General features: G+C 43.1%; 1 protein-coding gene across 5 annotated transcripts; it reads right to left on the bottom strand.

Moving 5' to 3' along the window:
• Window positions 1-146: 146 nt before the first annotated feature.
• Window positions 147-20702, bottom strand: MMAA (metabolism of cobalamin associated A). Of its 5 annotated transcripts, none has more exons than XM_059922569.1 (7): window positions 20684-20702; window positions 12455-12958; window positions 9751-9873; window positions 6789-6959; window positions 3884-3969; window positions 1500-1649; window positions 147-468 (listed from the first exon to the last, which is right to left on the bottom strand). In XM_059922569.1, the coding sequence occupies exons 2-7, from the start codon at window positions 12897-12899 to the stop codon at window positions 181-183; spliced, it is 1263 nt and encodes a 420-aa protein (XP_059778552.1). In that variant the 5' UTR covers window positions 12900-12958; window positions 20684-20702; the 3' UTR covers window positions 147-180. The 5 variants fall into 5 exon arrangements, with proteins under 5 accessions (XP_059778552.1, XP_059778549.1, XP_059778551.1 ...); XM_059922566.1 differs by lacking the exon at window positions 20684-20702 and adding an exon at window positions 20478-20652; XM_059922568.1 differs by lacking the exon at window positions 20684-20702 and adding an exon at window positions 20287-20306.
• Between the last annotated feature and the right edge of the window lie 393 nt (window positions 20703-21095).

The raw sequence follows: 21095 nt of genomic DNA, 5'->3' as shown, positions 1-21095 counted from the left end.
CCACTTTCCAAGCGCAGTTCACAGATAAGGAGGCCGAGGGCACCACAAGAGAACTACTGAAAATATAAGCACGCGAGTGACTTTTAATATTAAAATACTTTATTAAAATGAAGTGCATCCTACCCAATAACTTTATGTATATGAAAAGATATATAAAGTTATTGGATAGGATGCACTTCATTAGTCTCTGCTTTTAAAAGCTTTCAACAACAGGTCTGCCGCTAGGCCTGGGGACAGGGCCCCACTGAGAACGCTTTCTTCCAGGAGAGGAATCCGTTTCCGGACTGTGGGGTGGGTCCTGAAATGTTCTACCACATTTTCCTGAATGAGGTTCCACATCCAAACTCTCTGCTGCTTCTGTCGCTTGGCAGTCAGCTCCCCACTGGCAAGCATCACATCCTGGAATTCTTTCATTGTGTCCCACATTTCAGTGATCCCCTCTCCACTTCTGGCAGAAATACGAATTACCTGTTGAAAAGGGAAGAACCAGAACTATATTACTTAAAACGATAGAAAACATTGTCATGGGGACTCTGGCATTTGCCAATTAAGTCTTACAGTCTATGGCATGGCAATAGGGAGGCGACAAAAATGAGACATTTTATCATCGTGTCAAAGTAGACATACTGAGAAATATGCTAAGGTAACTTACTAAGGTTACTAAGTGCGAAGCAGAAATAAGACACGGATTCAAGGTCATATTTTTTAGCTCAGAGGTTTATTTTGACTGGGGATTGCTCGAATGGTCTTCAGAGACCAAAGGGATGAACTGGGAAATGGTCACTCGGATGAGAAGGGCAACGCTACGTAGGTTTCCCTGAGGCCTGAGAGCCAGAAAATGAAACCAAGCTGAGAGAATAGCCCCGTTCCCTCCGTCAAACTGCCTGGTTCAGCAGGTGCTACGAGCACGGGTATCTGCATGGACAAGACAGCTCCAGACGCAGCACAGACAACGTGCCGGGAGCCGACAGCAAGACGTGTCATCGTTGTTCTCGTTATAGCGATTACAGGTTACTCTTTAATAACACAGGGCCCTGCTACAGATAAAGTGTCCGCATCGGTATTACTGCATCACTTACTACGGGGTTTTTTTTTCCTTATGGAAAACATCACCTGACAAGCATAATGGGAAGGAAAGTTACCACATCAAAAGCCTGTTCTCTCCTACTCAAACTCTAACCTAGATAATCAAGTGGTTAATTGCGCCATAATCTTCAGGATGGTTCCTTGCAGAATGGATTTGTCATCACATCCAAATGGCTCGAGCCAGCATTAAGCAATCTAATTTATCGCCTCACATCTAGTTTTTGGCATCTAGTGGTTGAAGGATTATACTTAAAATCATAACTACACACTCGGTGGCTTTGTCATAATTTTTAAAATTATAATCTCACCTACAAGCAAAGACTGATTATATGTCTAGCTTGGGACTCACATCCTCTCTTCTAACGGGCACAGTCTACTCAGGGTGAAAACTGCAGAACAGAATGCAAGCTGACCTTTGGTCTCCAGACTCCTGAACGCCTGCGGAGTAATTTCAGCGCGCTCACATACTCTGCTTGTATCCTTCGAGCTGGCACGACCAAGTCTCCATCAGATTTGGTTATAGCGACCAGATCGGCCATCTCAATTATACCTCTTTTAATACCCTCGTGAGAAAAAGAAAAGAAAGTGATTTATCTGAAACATTTCATGCCATCAAAAATGGGACACCAGTTACTGCTAAGGTTTTGAAACTCATACACTCCAACTTTTTCTCTGCACCCTCCCAAGCCGTGGGTCCTAGGAATCACAATTATTGACAGAAATTACTCAAAAGCACTGACTCTTGGGATCATGGAAGTCATGTGTAATATCTCTTTCAAATTTGGAGACTAACACGCTGAAATACATTCAGAATTAGAGTAAATATATCATCCAGACACAATATGATTGAGTGGCAGGAGAGAGTTCACACTGCCTCATGATGGATTCCACTTCTCGGGAGCTAACCCTGCAGGATGCAAAACCATCCATCATTCAGGTGCTTGAAAAGGAAAACACCCACGTCACTAACATGTTCATTTCCAGAAACAGAGTCTTTGAAGTTTTCCTTAAATGTATGTAGCATTTTTTTTTGATTTGCATTTGAGGAAAAAATAACCTGATGGCTAAAAACACCTCAATCTCTTGATTTAAATTATGTTGCGTGAAAACACTAGAAAAATCCTAAGGCCAAACCTTATTTGGAAAATGAAGATTTTGCTATCTAAGATTAAAATTCCTTTTCAAATATTTCAAAACGTAACTTTCAATGGTTAAGTTCTAAGAGTTAATGTTTCTAAACTGCAGCATCCAGAGTCTGATGTCACTAGTTTTTCAGAATTTTTCAACTGAAGGGGAGGTGCTGTATAATATAGAATTTGGGGACTTCCCTGGTGGCGCAGTGGTTAAGAATCCTCCTGCTAATGCAGGGGACACAGGTTCAAGCCCTGGTCCGGGAAGCTCCCACATGCCGCGGAACAACTAAGCCCATGCACCACAACTACTGAGCCTGCACTCTAGAGCCCGAGTACCGCAACTACTGAGCCCACACGCCGCATCTACTGAAGCCCGCGCGCTCTATATCCCGTGCTCCACAACAAGAGAAGCCACTGCAATGAGAAGCCTGCGCACAGCAAGGAAGAGTAGCCCCCGCTCGCTGCAACTAGAGAAAGCCCATGCCCAGCAACAAAGACCCAACGCAGCCAAAAATAAAATAAATAAATAAATAAATAAATAAATACATAAAAATTTTTTAAAAAAACAGAATTTGTCTGGTCTTTGTCCAAGGTTCCTGGGAGGTAACTGCTAAATCCTCGGAGTTTCCTGAGTGATAGCAATGACTTTGTTATTCGCCATGGGTGCCTGGGACCATACCTGGGTTTACGCAAGATCACTCAGAATGGGGGCTGACCACACCAGAAGAACCAACCACCTGATTAGAGGGTTGGGCCTTTGAGCCATGCGCTAGCAGCCTGACCTCCTCTGGGGAGGGCGGGGGCTGGAGACTGAGCTCAATCATGTGGACAGGGATTCGGTCAGTCACGCCTACATAATAAAACCCCAACAAAAACCACAGACACTGAAGCTCAGGAGAGCTCCTTGGCTGGTGATGCACATGCATGTGCCAAGAGGGAAATGTGTCCTGAGGACACAGAAGTTTCGAGTTTGGGACCCTTCCAGACCTCTCTCTCTGTGTCTCTTCATTTGGCTGGTCCTGATTTGCATCCTTCATAATAAAACTCTAACTGGTACTGCAGTGCTTTCCTGAGTTCTGTGAGTCATACTAGTGAATTACCGAACCTGAGGGGTAAGTGGGAACCCCCATGTTTGCAGCCAGTCAGAGGCATGGGTGGCTTGGGAACCCCCAGGCCTGCTGCTGTGTCCGGAGTGAAAGCAGTCTTGGGAGGATGGTGCCCTCACCCTGTGAAGGCTGTGCTAACTCCAGGGAGTTAATGCCAGACTGCACTGCAGGAGGAAAGGAAGAACCCTTTCTACAATATATAAACTACGACAGTGGCATCCCAGTTAAAAGCAAAGGAATATCTCATGAGGACCTTTTCAACCAGCTGTAGCACAAACACCCATGTAACAGTGGTCTCTTGGCTGGAGCTATCCCCCATGTTACAGGTGGAAAGACTAAGTTGTGTCATTAGCTCAAGGTCATAAGTTCTACTACTATAAGTTGGGGAAAAAAAATAGAGAGTTTGCCTTTGACCTGGGTATTTTAGCCAATATGAATGATGTTTCTTTCCCTACACTAATATCAACTTAATTTACAAAAAACCCACAACATTGGGAATTTGTACTTTCAGAGATGTACACTTTGTGTTTTGGGGGGTGAAAAAGTCAAAATAATTACCTGCAATTCATCTCCTCCTGCTGGTGGCAGTAGTAAAACAAACATGTCAACCATGTCAGCAACGGCAAACTCCGACTGCCCCACACCTGAAATTTTAAATCACGAGTGTATACAAAACATTCACAGGAGTCTGACCTTCTCGACTCCCCTGACCACCACTTCCACTCCAGTTCATCTGCTCATACTCACCATCACACGCTCGACCTGATCCCACTTTAACCTCCACCTCTGAACAATGTGTTAAATGCCACTGCCTCACCCGACGGCAAAGCTGTGACCCTCCCCACCTCTCTCCCGCCCTCGTTCCCACCAACTCAGTCTCTGACCACATGGAGAACGTGAAGACCTGCGCTCTCTCCTCACTCTCGCTGCTCTTTCTCGGCTTCCCTTTCGCGGGTGAGCAGCTTGAGCGCCTGATTCTAACCTTAGACCAGTCTGGCAGCTTCCTTGCCTTCTCATCCTTCTATCACCCTGCAAAGCCCACCCATGGATCAGTCCTATGTCCGTGTCTCTCCTGCATTAAGTGTCCTGGAGAAATCCCTCAGCTGTGTGGACAGGCGCCACCAGAGGGTCATGGGCTCCAACATCGGCTACATCTTCCTCTTGGTACAGGAAAAGCGATGCCCCTGAACGCCCTTGGGCAGCTTCCTTCCTGTTTCCCACAGTGGCTACTACAGACGCTCACCGTCCCATCATCTCCCCACATGACGATGACTGATGACCGCGGCACCTGCTTCACAGCCAAACAGAGGCAAGGATGCCCTCAGCCTCCCCCCGCCACCCCACAGAGAAGCAGAAACAACACACACTCCTCCCGGCTACCTCCTCGCCAGGCCCAGGGTCAGAAGCATCGGCTGAAGACTGGCCTCTCCTTCCTTCCCACCTCCCCTGGGCTCTGGTTCTGCTTTATCTCCAACCTCCCCTTGTCTACAGGCTCCCGTCCCTCAAACATCCCATGAGTTGGGCTCAAGTCTTTCTCATCTGAAAACAAAACACAACCAGAAAATAAGAAGACAAAAACACCCAACCTCCTGCCGTCATCACCGCGTTTCTCTCTTTCTCTTGATAGCTACAACCTCGTGCCATCATCACCGCGTTTCTCTCTTTCTCTTGATAGCTAAACGTCTGGGAAAAGGCAATTTATACCCACTGTCCTCACGCGACTACGTCACATTAACCTCAATCTGCGTAAATCTGACTCCCACATCCCCCACTCCACTCCACCTCCTCTCCAACTCTCTCCTTCCTTGGTGGGGCAGAGACTTCTGGTCGCCCACGCAATGTGCATTCTTCCCTATTTCCTTCCCCCAGGGTCGCTAGGGCCATTAGTGTCCCAGGTGAAAGACCACATGCACCAGACCCCCCGTCAGCCAGAGATGTTAATGTGTGAAAGCAAAAGTCACTGGATGGCATTTCCAGGAGAGTTCCTTCAAGAGGGCAAAGCCAGCCAGGAGGTATATCGCTTCCGACCCCTTCCCCCTTCCTTATTCCCCCTTCTTCCTTCCTTCTACCTGGAACAGGGAGGTGAGTTAGAGCTTCATCAGCCGTCTTGTATCCATGGGCAACCTTGAGGCTGGAAACGAAGTGCTAAGAATGGAGAGCAGGGAGAACCGCCCCCCCTCCCTGGGGCGCTGTAGAACCACCCAGCCCTGTGGGCCTGCCTGCCTCCAGGCTTCTTTTATTTACAAAAAAAACAAATACACAAACAAAACCCACCCTCTTCCTTGTTTGAGTCAGAGATAGTTTGAGTCTCTGAAATATGCAGCCAAACACAACTTTCAGTTAATATGTGTGATTTTATGGTCCTCTTCCCCCTTGATTCTCCTACCACTACTCAGGCAACTTTTCCTCCACCTGCCCTGAGACGATGGACTCCTGGACTCCAGCCCATGTCTTCACTCCCTGCCTTCATGCCCCATGCTCTAAGGATCCTGCGCAAAATGCAGTGCCCTGACTGGGCCACATTCGCTCACTCCTGTGTGTTTCGGTCAAGGCCCTTTAGCCCATACTTTACTTAACTCCAACCCTCCCTTCAAAACTGAGTTCAGGGGCTTCCCTGGTGGCACAGTGGTTAAGAATCCGACTGCCAATGCAGGGGACACAGGTTTGAGCCCTGGTCCGGGAACATCCCACATGCTGCGGAGCAACTAAGCCCGTGTGCCACAACTACTGAAGCCTGCGCACCTAGAGACCGTGCTCCTCAACAAGAGAAGCCACCGCGATGAGAAGCCTGCTCACCGCAACGAAGAGTAGCCCCCGCTCGCCGCAACTAGAGAAAGCCCGCGTGCAGCAATGAAGACCCAAGGCAGCAAAAATAAAATTAAAAAAAAAAAAAAAAAAAACTGAGTTCAACTGTCACCTCCTCCCTGAAGTCTTCCCTGATCCCCCAAATCTGAGTCAGGTTGTGTCACAAACATTGATCACACAGTAATATAACAAATTGTCTCTCCACGGGAGTGAAGTTCTTGGGGTTTCCTTTTCAGTATTTTCGTTGTGCGTAACCATGTGCTAGGGATATAAAGGTGAAATAAAACATGAGGTGCCCAACTACACTAATCTTCTTAGTGAATACTGCAGACATATGACTCTGCTTAAATAAAATGGGTGTTATGTTAAAGTAGTGTTTCCATAGGTCAGCCTAATGCTGACAGCTCTCCTCCAGCACTGAGAACATACCGCCCTGTATAACAGTTATCCAGATACAGGGCTCACCTTTCTTTTCTTTAAGGGTAAGGATTATAGCCTATATACTCATATCTCCTACAGAGTCTGAGATAGCTTATATTTAATTACCTCTTTAGTAAGCATCTGCTGAATGAACAAAATGAAATTAGCCGTCATTCATCTTTATACAGCATTCATTTTAATAGTATTTTATTGTTATAGAATAGAAAATCACACTCACCCACGGTTTCAATAAGAATTATGTCATATCCGGCTCCTTCGCACAACAGAATAGCTTCATTTGTGGTCCTTGTCACACCTCCCAAAGTACCTCTAGTAGGAGATGGCCTGATGTACGCATTCATATCTCTTGATAACTCAGTCATTCGGGTTTTATCACCTAAGAGTGATCCTAAAACACACAGTTACATTTTATAATCATGGAACACCTATAAGGGCCAATTATCAATCAGCCAATTCCTAGGGGAAGTGCTTTAGGACATTTCTCCCCAAACCGCAAATTGTATTTCATATTATTAAGCTTTTGTCCAACACCATGTATGTAATGATGCCAAATTCATCTATTTAACGTTTTAAGCCCCTCAAAACCTATAATGGCTCCCACTGACTAGAGGTTCAAATCTAGATTCTTCAGTCTTGCATTGGAGGCCCTCAGAATGCTAGCCTACCTTACCTGTCCGATTTCAGCTTCACTAATCCCCAAATCAACCTGCCATTCCAGTTGGGGTGGTTTCTTTACTGTCCTCTTAACGTTGCTGTGTTTATCGTTCTCAGCTGGGAGTGATTTTCTCCCCCAGAGGATACTTAGCAATGTGTAGAGATATTTGTACTTGTCACAACTGGAGGGAAGGGTGTTCCTGGCATCTCATATGTAGAGATCAAGGATACTGTTAAGCATCCTTCCATGTGCAGGACAGCTGCCCACAACAAAGAATGTCATTAGTGCCAAGGTTGAGAAACTCTGCTTTAACTGAGTTGATTGTCTATAGGACCATGTCTTACATATTTTGTGCACTGAATGCTTGTTCACAGTAGGCAATTAACGTAATGCTTGTGGAATAGAACCGTTGCTGTTTCCGTGTGTACTGCGGTATTTTGGCAAACATCAGTACCTGCAAATTCTAGAAGACTGAAAGCCCTGGAATTAGTGAAATTACCTTTACCTTCTTTCCTTTAGCCACGTAGTAACATTTGAAGGTGTAGTGCTGTTCTAACCTGAATTTTAATTTCTGCTCAAGAGCTAACTTTTCCAAAGCTGCTGCTAAACATTGAGGAGTCCCTTAAAGATATGATCTTTTCCCTGATGATTCCAGTTTCGACTTCTCATAGGTTCTAATGCCCCAGCATACACCTACCACAGAGCTCAACTACCTTATTTACTGTACATAAAACTTTGTTCTAAAGTAATTTTCTGGGTGAAATCATCTCTGTGTAAGTCAACAATCTGCCAAAGCTACACTTTAAATTATTATCCTATAGATCCCAACACACCGAACTAAACACTTATGAAATTACTCTCCCATATAATTGTCTTTGCCAGTGAATCTAAAACTGGTGACTGCAGAGCCTTAGGGAGGTCTCCAAGCTCCCACCGCAGGGGGCCTGTGAGTCCAAAGCACAGCAAGGATTGACTACAGGCTTCTCAAACTTCAATGGAATGTTATTTTCACATGTATCTACTGTTACAATGAAAAGGTAAAATTGAATACTTACAGTGTCCTGTTTATCCTTGCATAGTTTTTTCTTTCAAAGTCTTTGTATTTTTACCTGAGAAAAGGACCTTCATTTTTGGTTTGAGAAAGGTTAGGAACCACATAGCTATGTAACTTTAATCAGGTTATCTTATGTCACCATTTCCGCTACTCTTATCTCAAACTATTGTTTTCTTTTGCTATTGCAAGTATTCTAGAGTATTATGACGGTGGGGGGAAAATCTTTGCACCTGTGTGAAAATGAAGGTCACTATAAATAAATTCTTTGTTCAAGTGCTTACCTTTCACAAAGTTCTTAGACTATAAAAAAAGCTAATACACTGACATGGATTTAATCTTGAACTTTGCGAGTATAAATTTTACTTTACGGTTAACCCTTTCATTATAGTGAATCAAAAACTGTGAATGTTCTCAGCTAAATTTCTCAATGGATGGTAATAGGAATTGTTGTCCACCTCTCTATTGACCTAAAGTCCCTGAAATATATCGTATTTATTTTTTAGCATTAAACCCACAGGATAGAAACCAAACCCTTCCACAAAGCACTCTGTATTTCCCCCTTCGCAACACACATTACATTGTAATGGCCTGTGTGCACCTGTCTGTTCCCCTCATGAGATATAAAGCTCCATAAGTCCGAGAGAACTGCATCTTATTCAACATTAAACAACACAGTACCTTTTTTGTACAGGGCCTCGCCTACAATAGGCGCTGAAATACCTGTTAAATGAATAACTGTCATGTGAGATGCTTCAATCATAAAGAGGGGTAAGGGAAGAAAAAGCTTTCCTGAGTATTTATATAGTATGATTTATGTTTCCCTTAAATGATCCTTTGGGGAACTTAGCTTATTCATTTTATCTCTGATGAGCTGCAAATTAAACTTTGAGTGACTGCACGACCTCAGGGCAGTAAGTAATTTCTGAGCACTGTGTGCTGCCAGGAACAGAGCATATCACATGGTCCCTCTAAGAGCTTTCTGTTTAACTGAACACGTAATATAAACAGGTGACAAGTTAAATAGAGCAGGAAGATTTATTTTAAGCTTGAGACGTTACAATAATATGAGGAAATTAATGAGTAAGAAGCCATTTTCTGAACTGAGTAGGGGCTGATGGAGCCAGGAAAAACAGTAAAAGGAAAAGGGGCTGAGCCTCAGGTGTGATAGACAAAGGGGTGAAATTGGCTTTTGATCATCTGCAACTTCTGGCGCCTGTTCTCCTAGTTCTCTACGTACGCAGGCTACTCCTAGGTTACCTGTAAGCTAACCTCCCCTGGAGAACCCGATGCCCCAAACACCTCCCTCAGCCTCCACCTCACACCCACCACCTCCCTTCCTTCACTGAGACCAAACTCAGCGAAAGGTTAGAAGACACCCGTCTGTGCAGATTCCCCCTAAACTGTAACGGAGAGCCGGGTCCACTCCACGAGCCCCTGCTCTGCAATTTACGAAGCAGCAGCAATACTCACCACCACTAGTACAAGAAGAAGGGTCCACAGCCAGCACAGATAATTTGTGCCCTCTCTCAGTAAGCATTTTTCCAAAATATTCTATAAAGGTTGATTTCCCAGCACCAGGAGGCCCAGACAATCCTATGGTGGAGACAGACTTTGCAATTTAATGAAATAAATGAAATCAGCACCATGATGAGTTCTATTGAAATACTACACTACCTTCTACTTCTCCTAATTTATTAAAACCATCGTTAATGTAGTTTAACATTTCCTAAAGCGGTAAACGAAAATCTACCTATTTATCTTGTCCCTGAGTAATAGGGATACAGGAGGGAGAGAAGTCAGAGTTCCATATGTTCACCAGATTCACTTTTAAAAATTACAAAATGTGATTTGCCTTTTTAGTATAACGTAGAGCTTTTGGGGCAGACTTCATTGCCTATGTTGTTAATGTGCTGACTTTCTCCAACAACTGCCCACCTCTCATCATGATCAGTAATTATTCCACCCACCCCGATTCTGTCCATGCTATGTTCCCACTGGAAAAACAACTCATTATTCCAGAAATTCCCAGTGATTGAGAAAATAGTTTTCTACTTATGGAATACAATTTTTTCATCTCACTCATAACTCAAAGAAAATAATATAAACTGAATCCTGAAAAATAAACTTTTTTTTATCTTAAGAAAGGCAGAAAATTCCCCTACTTGGAGAGTTAGCAGACAGTGGCAGGCAAGAACACAAACTCTGGAGCCAGTCGGCCAGTTCTGTTTCTAGCTCTACCTCTTATGAGCTGTGTAATCTTGGGCAAGTCACTTAATCATTCTGTACCTGAGTATATTCTGCCATAAAATGGATATAAGAGCACCTATTTCTTCAGGTTATTGTGAGGAGTAGATGAGTTAATTTTGCAATATGTTTAGAATAGCACATGGCATCAAGAGATATATAACTATATGTTCAGTAAAATCTATAAAACATAAGCACTTAATTGTAACTACGTTCAAAAGTATGTATGGTATACTTGGCCCCATACCACAGTTTTCAGGGCAGGTCTCTGTCTTAACGGGTGCTGAATAAACATTTGTTGCTTTTATTTACCATGGTGATAAAACAACTGCAACAAAGACTCAGGTTTATCTGGCCTCATCACGTCCAGATGGAAGAACCAGAATAGTGCTGCAAATTTATGAGTTGCTAGTTATGTATGAGTTGCTGGTTAACTCTAGGTATTTCTGGACATTTTCTCTTCAAAGATTCTCTACAGCCTAATAAGTAAACACTTTGTCCTAACTGGAATTTCTCTTTGGGAATTTGCTATTTTGTCCACAATACATAAAGAGTATTAACACCCAGCGCAGTACTCTCAAAAAGAGAGTCCCCGCAGTGAGGGCAGAAGAATAAGGGGTGGGGAAAATGCGGACTCGTACACACAGCAGTTGGTGAGCTCTTTTTGAAATTATCTTTAAAGCATTAGGTCCCATTACCCTAAAATCTAGGAGGTTTTAGGCCCCATATTGCAAATAAACTGAGACGTAAGTAATGCTAATCCACTTTTAAGTCTATTTACTCATTCCTCACACAATTTCTGCACTTTGTCTACCATTTTAAGTTGTTTATAGTGGGAGGGTTGGTTGGAATCACCTAGTTTGCCATCACGAAAAGCGTTCGTTCCACCCAAAACTTGCTTAATTCCTTCTGGTCAAACACATCTAGGTTGTTCTATAATGCACAGCTTCGAAAATATAACAAGCTTATTTGCAATTACAGAAACAGGTCAATTGTTCAAGAAGTGAACACCTAATATTTGTAGACAGCAAATGAACACGGTGTCTCCTTTAAAATGCATTTTGGTGTTAAGCTGGCTGTGCTTAGAGCCAAGCCATTTCCAGAAACTCTAATAAACAAGTATCTGAGGGACCTCCCTGGCGGTGCAGTGGTTAAGAATCCACCTGCCAATGCAAGGGACACGGGTTCGTGCCCTGGTCCGGGAAGATCCCACATGCCGTGGAGCAACTAAGCCCATGTGCCACAACTACTGAGCCTGCGTGCCACAACTACTGAAGCCCACGTGCCTACAGCCCGTGCTCCACAACAAGAGAAGCCACCGTGATGAGAAGCCCGTGCACCACAACGAAAAGTAGCCCCCGCTCGCCACAACTAGAGGAAGCCCGCACGCAGCAACGAAGACCCAACGCAGCCAAAACTAAATAAATAAATAAATTGATTTTAAAAAAAAAGTATCTGAAAGAAGTGAGACTTGCTTAGAGAAAAAACCAACGAAACACCTAAGAAGTAGAATTCTGAAATGTGATAAGGATAATTATGGTTGATATAACCACAACAGCAGGGAAGTCACTTTAGACTATTAAGCAGAAGTTCTGCTGAGAGAAAGGAGTAAACTGGTGAACAGTTCTTCCTGCGCACGTTTCTGTTCTGGGAGCCACAGCGAGATCCCTGCCAAAAGAGAAATCTCACCTTATTCTCTTAAAATACAGAGCCTTCGTTCAAATGGCCACTGCATTTCCCACCACATAACAAGACTAATATTTACAAAGAAAAGGCATTCAAAATTCATTCCAAAATTCTGCAAGTACAAAAAAATCCCCATTAGATCATAAGCTATTTAGACTTATTTTAAAAGAAGAGAGAATTTAGAAAAATATTTACTGGACAGACAAAAAACAAAACAAAAAACCCAAAAAAAACAAAGACTGACCCACTCGAAATGCTAGTGGTTTTCCTTTTAATTTTTCTTGTTCTCTGTGGTGGACCAACACTTTCTGAAGAAGCACCTGGGCTAACTCTTTCTTCCTGTTGTGAGTTGATTCTATAAGAGTTATGGCCTCTGCCAAGCAGGCCCTTTGCCCTTGGATTAAACCAGTATAAAGCTCAGCCACAAGCTTTTGTTCTTTATCAGAAAGTCCTTCTGTTTGTTCCTTTAAGGTTGTTTGTAGACATAATGTTCTCGTTAAACCATTTGACGGCGGCAGCATCCACTTTGCATGATGGAGTCCGAGAGCACTGACTGGCTGAGCACATGGGATTCCTGACCTGAGGTGAGTACTTGAGGGTACGATGAAGTGGTAACGTCGGAAAAGTGTTCTTAAAAGGACTTTAAGGAAGTCCCGGTGAGGATGTTGGAGCAGCATGGGAATATTCATTTTGCCTGTAACTGAAGAAAATGCTGGACGTTTTTTGGTTCAGTGCGATTCGTGACTCCCTAAGAGAAAGAAAAACATATTTTGCCAGTTCAACACGCAACTAAGATACTGAAGTAGTAAAACTGCAAGCTTAGTGTTCTCCCTAGATTCTAAAACACACATACATAATCAGGGGTTTTGGTTGTACAGAGGCATGAAAGTTTCTTCCCAAACTTAAGAGCAAAGACTCCCTCCTTGTCCACAGTTAATATTCAGAGTAACCCAAATCATGAAACTACTGCTCTGCTGTGAAGTCCAGTGCACATTAAAATTTTCTTTTTTAAACAAAAAACAAACATACCAAAAAAAAAAAACAAAACCCAACAGAGTAGAAATTCTACGTCATGATTATTTTCTTCCGTCTACAAACCTTACATCCATCATAACAATGTCCTCAGATCGAATATACCCTATTCGGAAGCTCATTCAAAAGGTTAAAAAAAAGTCCCTCTGATGCTGGCCTTTTATTCATCTCCATGAAAGAAAGGTGATTAGTAAGGCAGGCATTCAGGCAAAAGTTTAGATCCATGTATGTATTCAATAGACTCACCTGGCACACAGATATACACAACAAATGGCCTAACATAAGCACACAAACCACCACCACAAGCCTTCGTGTGGAATGAACTGTGAGGACGGTCTGCAACCTGATCCAGGGCATCTCAAGGTACGGTCAGAACCACCTTGGTGCTTATTAAAAACGCTTATCCCCAGCCCCAGGAATCAGAATCTCCGTGGGTAAGCACACTAAAGTTTGAGCCACTATGCAATTGGATGAGGACCCTTCACTTAGATGTACTGATACTCTCCGCTTCAGCCTGTATTAGACAATGAAGGCTGACAGGGTCCACTGAGAGTCAGGAGAGTGTGGAGGGTATGAGCCAGGGCCACTCTGCATCTCTGCCACTTAAGCTATGATGTCCTTGGGCAAGTTACTTAACCACTCTGCCTCAGCTTCCTCTTGAGTTAAGAGAACAGAGAAGAGACTAGGAAAGCTAGAACAAAATGAGTTAATTCATATAAAAGGCTGGGAACAGTGCCTAGCACATAGTAAGACCTCAATAAACATTAGCTTTTATTACTATGACACCAATTTATAAAACTTTAGTAGAAATTAGGTCATAGACCTAGCTGCCAGTGGCAAACTAAAATTTACAAACGATACATAACACCTACCAAGTCTGCATTTATGATTATTTGAAATTTTTGGTTTTCAAGTACCTTGTAGCACATGAAATAAATTACCTTGTGGCTCCCAAGTCCCTCTCTAAATTGTGTTCCAAGGCCAGCACAAAATTAATTTTAGCTAAATAATGTTTTATTAGGAAAAAGAAGAAACATTTTAAGATTTTTTTATTGTTAGAAATATAACTGCTCATTTTACTATTAGTCTTCTAAAAGGATAATTTTAAAATGTGTAAAAATGTTTCTAAAAAACAATTTAAAAACATCCACTACCACCCTTCACATAAACACACAAAAAGACATTTAAAACAACAACAAAAAATTAAGCGGTGCTCTATTCTGGAAGCTCTCTTTCGATACCACCTCTAAACACACTTCTTTCTCATCCATAGCACCACCACTGCCACCAGACTAGAAAGCGCACAGGCAAGGCTATTTTCTGAGCAGGTACTACCTTCCAGGTCCCAGGCTAGGTTGGTTACAAAAATAAGAGCGATAATAATGTCTTTGAGGGTGGTGACAGTGATATTTTATTATGTTCCAGTTACTGTACTATAAACTTCTGTATTAGTATTCTAAGGCTGCTGCAACAAATTACCACAAACTTGGTGGATTAAAACAACAGAAATTTATCCTCTCATGGTTCTGGAGGCTGGAAGTCAGAAATCAATGTGTTAGCAGGATGTCACTCTCTCCAAAGGTCCTAGAAGGGGACTCTTCCCTCCAGGGGCTCCTCAGCTCACGGCTGCAACACTCCAATCTCTGCCTCCGTCTTCACACGGCCTACTCTTTGTGTCTCTCCTCTGTGCAGACATCTGTTGTTGAATTGGGACCATTCAGATAATCCAAGATGATCTCACCTCAGGATGCTTAACTTAATTACATCTGCAAAGACCCTTTTTCCAAATAAAGTCACATTCTCAAGTTCCAGGGATTAGGACGTGGACATATCTTTTTGGAGGCCACCATTCAATCCACTACACCTCCTTAGGTGGACAGCCTCCTTATCTTACCCTAAATGACGTAATTCCAGCACTTCAACAGCTCACAGAATAATAAACACCGTGTGCAAAGAAAGAACAATGTGCTGTGGGAACAGACAAGGTTACAGAAACTAACTCTCCTGTGGGAGGAGAGGGTTCAACTCATGGAGGACTCTATGTCAGGGCTGGGTCTGAAAGGTTAAGCAAAGCTGAAGAAGGATGAGGCAGGCCTTCTAGGCTGAGGACATACTTGTACAGAGGCCGAGCTGGGACTTGGTCTCTTCCCTGCCATATCACAGAAGACTGAGTAATTCAGTGAAGCAGAAACCTGGCATATATATATATGGAACTAGTGATAAAAAATGAAGCCCGATCAGGATGTAAATTGAGGCCAAGGAAGTAGATTTTGTCTCGGTAGAGGAGAAACAACAGAGATCTTCAGGGAGGGCAGTGACCTAATCAACTTTGGTTCTTAGGAAATAACACTAGGAGCAGCGGCAAGAAGTCAAGAGTGACCAGATCCTGGTAACATACAGCCCAGCCTAGCAAAGACCCAAAAGAGATGATGGGGACCTGGACCAAGGCAAGGCATTAAGGGACGGAGAAGAGAAGCCAGATTCAAGACCCTCTTGTCCACATTAGGGTCCCCAAAGCTCGCCATGGAACCTGGCACATGGCAATTGTTCAGAAAAACGCTAATCTGAACTTATTTCATTTCCCACTTGCTCGTCACTCAAGAGTTTATGAACCACTTTGAAATACTTTATTTCACTTTATTCTCCCAGACAATTCCATGAGGACAGTTGCATAGTTATTACTATTCTCACTTAATAAGGGGAAACCAAGAGTGAGTTAGGTGACTACAGTCATAACCAGTGGCAGGGCCGGGACTCATATCCAGGTCTTTTGACTCTCTGTGGCATTTTGTCTTAATAAATTGTTTTAGAATAAAGGAGAGCTCCTTTGGCTAAGAGGGAAAAAGATATTAGTAACTCTGCCCCTCCCAAAGTGGAGCAAAGAACGGATTAGATTTAAAATATGCCCTTTTATTAATTCCAGATCTTGGTGTCAACTCTAGATTCTCGTATAAAAAGAGGAGTGGTGTCATGCCACATTAAGGGAACACCAAATAACCCTCCACATTTGAGTATGGAATGATTATGGCAGGCTGTTTATCTTCATTTTGTTTCTTTTTCTTTCTCTCTCTTTTTTCCCCCCTTAGGCCAAGATGAAAAATTAGTTTACATTTTCTGTGCAAACCTCATCAGCAGGAGATCCCAATAATGTATTAGGTGACACAACAGACCAAATTTCTAAAACTTTTCAATGTTTTCTTGCTCCACAGAATAATTCACACCTGACAACGAAGTACACAACATACTTAAACTCACTTTAACCACATCAACCAGATTTTAAAGGAGTTCGTAAATTTTTTAAAAGCCAATATAACTCTGCCTTGTATGAACACCTTTCTGCCCTTATTTACATGTCACAGGCAGAACAGACTAAGTCTACTAGAGTGGCAAAGTCATGCAGGTAGGGAGAAGGACTTCCCACCTGCTCGTGTAACTAAGCAGCTTTTCCTGCTTTCTTATGGAAAGAAATCTAATAACTTAGCCAATAATCAAATCAAACTGTTTCAATGAATTTTCACGACTCTTAAGAGTATGGCTTCAACCTACAATTTTACACTGAGCACTACCAAAATAAGAGAAATTTTGCAGCCTTTACAACACACAGTAAGATACCTCAAAGCACCGCCATTCCTAAGAAACCAGAATGTCAACTTATTAATATATAATGAAAAACATCAAGTAAGCAAAAATACTGAAATAGGTTGGGTAAGTGCATCCCCTTCCCTGCAAGAGGGTTCATATGGACAGCAGCATCTTAAGGTGCTAGTTTTCCACATTTGTTTCCCTCCAAAATATCTTTTATATCCATTCCATTCTCTCCACCATCATGCCCGCATTACTATAACGACTTTCAAACTCTGATCAAAGTCCATAGGAAGAAATACACTTACATCAGTCAACACACAGGCATATATATAACTAAAAGTTTCATAAAACATTATTTAACCCTATTACATGTGATATCCTCTAATACTCTTTTCTATTTTTTTCTTAAAATGCAGATTGCAATCTACCAATAGGCACAAACTACTATAGCCATTTCTATGGTCATTATTAACCATCTTCCATACTACCACTTATCCTCATAAAATGTAAATCTGACGATATTAATCCACTGCTTAAAACACTTTAAAAGTTCCCTCTATCTTATCTGTTAAAAAAATTTTTTTCTGTGATTTACCTGTTCATTCATTCAGCAACTATTTATTGAGAATCTACCATATGCTAGGCACTCTGCTAAGGCCTTGGAATACACTCGTGTACAGGTCCAACATGGCTCCCAACATCATGAAGTTTACAATCCAGCCAAGACAGTCATCACATAAATCTTTCATACTCTTTATGCGTGCTCTTATCCACTTCTCCAACTTAACTCATCCCCCTCCTCCACTTTTACCATATTGCTGTAACTATTCTGATCTGCACAAAGGTTCCAGAAAAACCCACACTCTTTTATACATCTTGGGCATTGTCCATGATGTTCCTTCGGATTGGAATGCCTTAATCATCTCACAAATTCCTCCTCAGCTGTCAAGACCAACTCAAGAGTCTCCTCCTCTATAGACAGTTCCCTGGCCTCCTTTTCTATACCCCTTCAGTCATCATTTCTATCTCCTGTCATCATGTACTGGTCACATCCCTCTATTACAGTGCTAATCACATCGTTGTGTGACCATTTTTTAAGATGTCAGTCTTGCCTAGACTGAGTTATCGTTGGATCCACAGCATAAGTTTATGGCTCACAGAATAGATGAATGAATGTATGCTATAGTTTTGTATGGGTCAATAACTCCATTATGCTGATTACTCAGTTGACCAGTGTTCGAAAACTTACATTTTTCTAGATTTCACAGTATAAATATATTTTTAGGATTTCCTTCTTAAAGTCCGATTTCAGTATATGGATGTTTTCCTTCATTAAAAATTTGCTCGGCAGCAGCCAGTCTGACTTGGAATATTTGTCTTGAAATTGATCCAATGATTATTCTCCATTTCAATAACTACTCTGGCAAGAAAAAGCATCCAGGATTTCCAAAATCAATACATTAGGTCAGTGTCTGCGGCACAGCACAGTTCATACAGGCGAAGCAGTGTTACGCCATGTGTTTCTATTCCTCAATGCTAATCACTTTTGATGTGAAGATAAGCTGTCAGATGCCATTAATCTGGTTACCATCTCCCATCACCCCCCACAGGAGGCTTTACTTTCTCCTTTTCAAATAATTTCAGGAAATTTTGGTAGAACAGAATGACTTTTTAAACAAGCAACTTTTAAATAGGTCGCTGTTATAGCAGAGTAATACAGAACACATACTGAATTCATGCAGGGAATATTCTAAAGTTCTCTGTCCACTTTACCTTTTATCACTCTCTGTTAAGACTCCTATTTCCCAATTTCTACTTTTAGGTTTCAATCTTCTGGGGAAGTCTTGATTTTTCTAAATTCCATCACCAGTCAATGTTCTGATTCATTTCCACTGCTACTACCCTAGTTCAAATCTGAACTAGTCTTAAGGGGCTCTGAGACTAGCTATGGGATCTGGGCAGTCTCTACTATTCTCCATATGAAAATATTAAGACTTACACATCAGGGCCAAAGTGAGTATGAAATGAAATTGCATGCATGAGAGGGCCTGGTATTGACAGGTGTTAATCAACTCTAAGGAACCTTCTTTCTCTCTTCCCCAGACCTCCATCTTGGACGTCACAGCAAGACTCATACTGAACCATGAATGTGATCTCCTTACTAATCCACCTCAAATTCCTCCAATAGTTTCCCACACCCTAGGACAGTAGTTCTTAAAGTGTGCTCCCAAGATCAGTAGCCTCTCCATCAACTGAGAACTGGTAAGAAGGGGAAATTCTCAAGCCCCACCCCAGACCTTCAGAATCAGGAACTCTGAAGGTGGAGGTCAAGCCTGCCGCCGTCTCACAAGCCTGCCAGGTGATTCTGATGTAAGCTCAACTCTGAGAACCAGTGCCGGAGGATAAAGTCCAGTCTGGCACTGAAGGGTCTCCCAAACCAGTTTTCCTCCATTTACTGCACTTGCCTTCTCAGACCTCTCCTAAGGAGAGTTTACGCATTATCTTCCAAACCTGCTGTTCACGTTCCCCACTGAGATTTTACTCACTCGTGACATCCTTCACCTCCACGACACCTCTCCGTTTCAACCTAGCTTAAACCCCAGTTTTCTTAAATCCCTTCCCATCACAGTTTCCAGGAATTTCTTCCTCATTTGACTGCAATTATTTCTGAGTACTCAGGTGATAATCTGCAGATGTCACAAACTGCCTGTTCCTGGCCCCCAGAGGGTGTGTGAGTGCATAACTGCATGGGTTGCCAATAATATTAAAAATCAAGAAAAAGCACGAAGAGATAGATTTTTGGCCTGTGTCGGAGAAAATCATATCTGTGTATGAGGGACCCACATTCCCACATGGCAACAATCAGCTGAGGGGTACTCGTTTCAAGCATTCACCAGCACTTTCCATGCCAAATAAAGGATTTTCGATATCTTCAAATATCTCCAACTGTAACTTACATTTCTTACCATTATATAACTTTTCACGTTTCTTTTGTCTCTCCTAATAGAATACAGCCCTTAAAAGAACTGAACTGTCTGGTTCTTATTACCTTGCACACAAAACAATATGAAGTTTTTACTACATAAAGAACATTCTGGACATTGTAGACCCCAAAATGATTAGCAATCTGCACAGCCTTTCGGGAAACTTTTGGTTTTCTACCAACTTGGAAAAGCTACAGTAGTGTTTGTTTCCCAAAGTATATGTATTAAGGCACAACTCTCAAGATAATTAAATTTTTTCAGGCCATTCTGGCTTAGATTGTCTTTCATTTTCTAATGATAAAAACAAATTATCTGAATACAGTATGTCTGCTGGAAGAGACCTAGTCCGCGCCCGGCACAGTATTTGACAGAACCTAGATGCTGTTTGTGACTTTCAGTTTGAACCCTATTTTTATATCCTAGATTTTATTCCATAAAAGATGAGTTTTAATTTCCCTCTTTGGTAGTAGCTAACCTGGACTATTGTGCCTTTTTCCGACCCATCCTCTGGTTAACCATTCGCCAGGTTTGGCAGCGGCAAGGGACCAGCCACCTTACCAAAACTGCCTTACTGTGGCACAACGGTAAACTCACAAGCCTGTCCAAAATGATGAAAATTTTAAAACGCTGTTTAAAGAGAATTTCCTTTCTAAGGAGAAAACCAACCTCTGAACCCATTTTGCCGACGCCTGCTTGTCCACACACTTCCCGCACCCCCGACATCATCCAACTCAATAATAGTCTCTTCTTCCTTCCCCCTCCCCAAATCCTCCAGGGGGGCGCCCCCGACGCCGACGTGGGCTCCCCGGCGGCCCGAGGCGGGAACCCCGCCGGACTCCGGACGCCGCGCGCAACCCCCAACCCCTACTCACCCACCCGCGACCACGGAAGTACAGCCCCGCCCCACCACGCCCCTTCCGCCGGGCCGGTTCGCCCCGCCCCGCGCTCGGGCGCGCAGGCGCAGTGCCCACTGCCGGCGCGTGGGGCAAGAGGAGCGGCCGGGGACCGGGCGGCGGCGTGGGGTGTGGCCTGGGTCCCGGCGGACTTGGCCGCGAGTTATGGGGCGGAAGGCCAGTGAGCCTTGAAGGCCTGCGAGCCCGCGAAGCGTAAGGAGGTCCGCGGGGCTCCGGGCAGCCGTCAAGGAAGTGCAGCGGGGGAGGGCGCTTGACGGTGTTCACGGGTAGCTTTTGCTCTCCTGTAGCTCCAGATCGCCTCCGAAGGTCGAGGGTAATGTCCATCCTCTCCCGGGCTTGGCGCTTCGCGAAGCCCTGGAGATGAAGCCCG

Source organism: Balaenoptera ricei, chromosome 5 (genome assembly GCF_028023285.1).
Source record: "Balaenoptera ricei isolate mBalRic1 chromosome 5, mBalRic1.hap2, whole genome shotgun sequence".
NCBI lineage: Eukaryota > Metazoa > Chordata > Mammalia > Artiodactyla > Balaenopteridae > Balaenoptera > Balaenoptera ricei.
The sequence above is the reverse complement of the archived record's forward strand: the minus strand, read 5'-3'. Positions and strand labels throughout refer to the sequence as shown.

Bases quoted from the DNA above. Each gene is read 5' to 3' on its own strand.
- MMAA (XM_059922569.1), bottom strand. From the start codon at position 12,899: ATGAATATTCCCATGCTGCTCCAACATCCTCACCGGGACTTCCTTAAA. The intron at 1,650-3,883 runs GTAATTATTTTG...TTTTCTCACGAG, and splicing joins CAGGAGGAGATGAATTGCAG to GGTATTAAAAGAGGTATAAT. The intron at 469-1,499 runs GTCAGCTTGCAT...CCTTTTCAACAG, and splicing joins CAGGAGTCTGGAGACCAAAG to GTAATTCGTATTTCTGCCAG.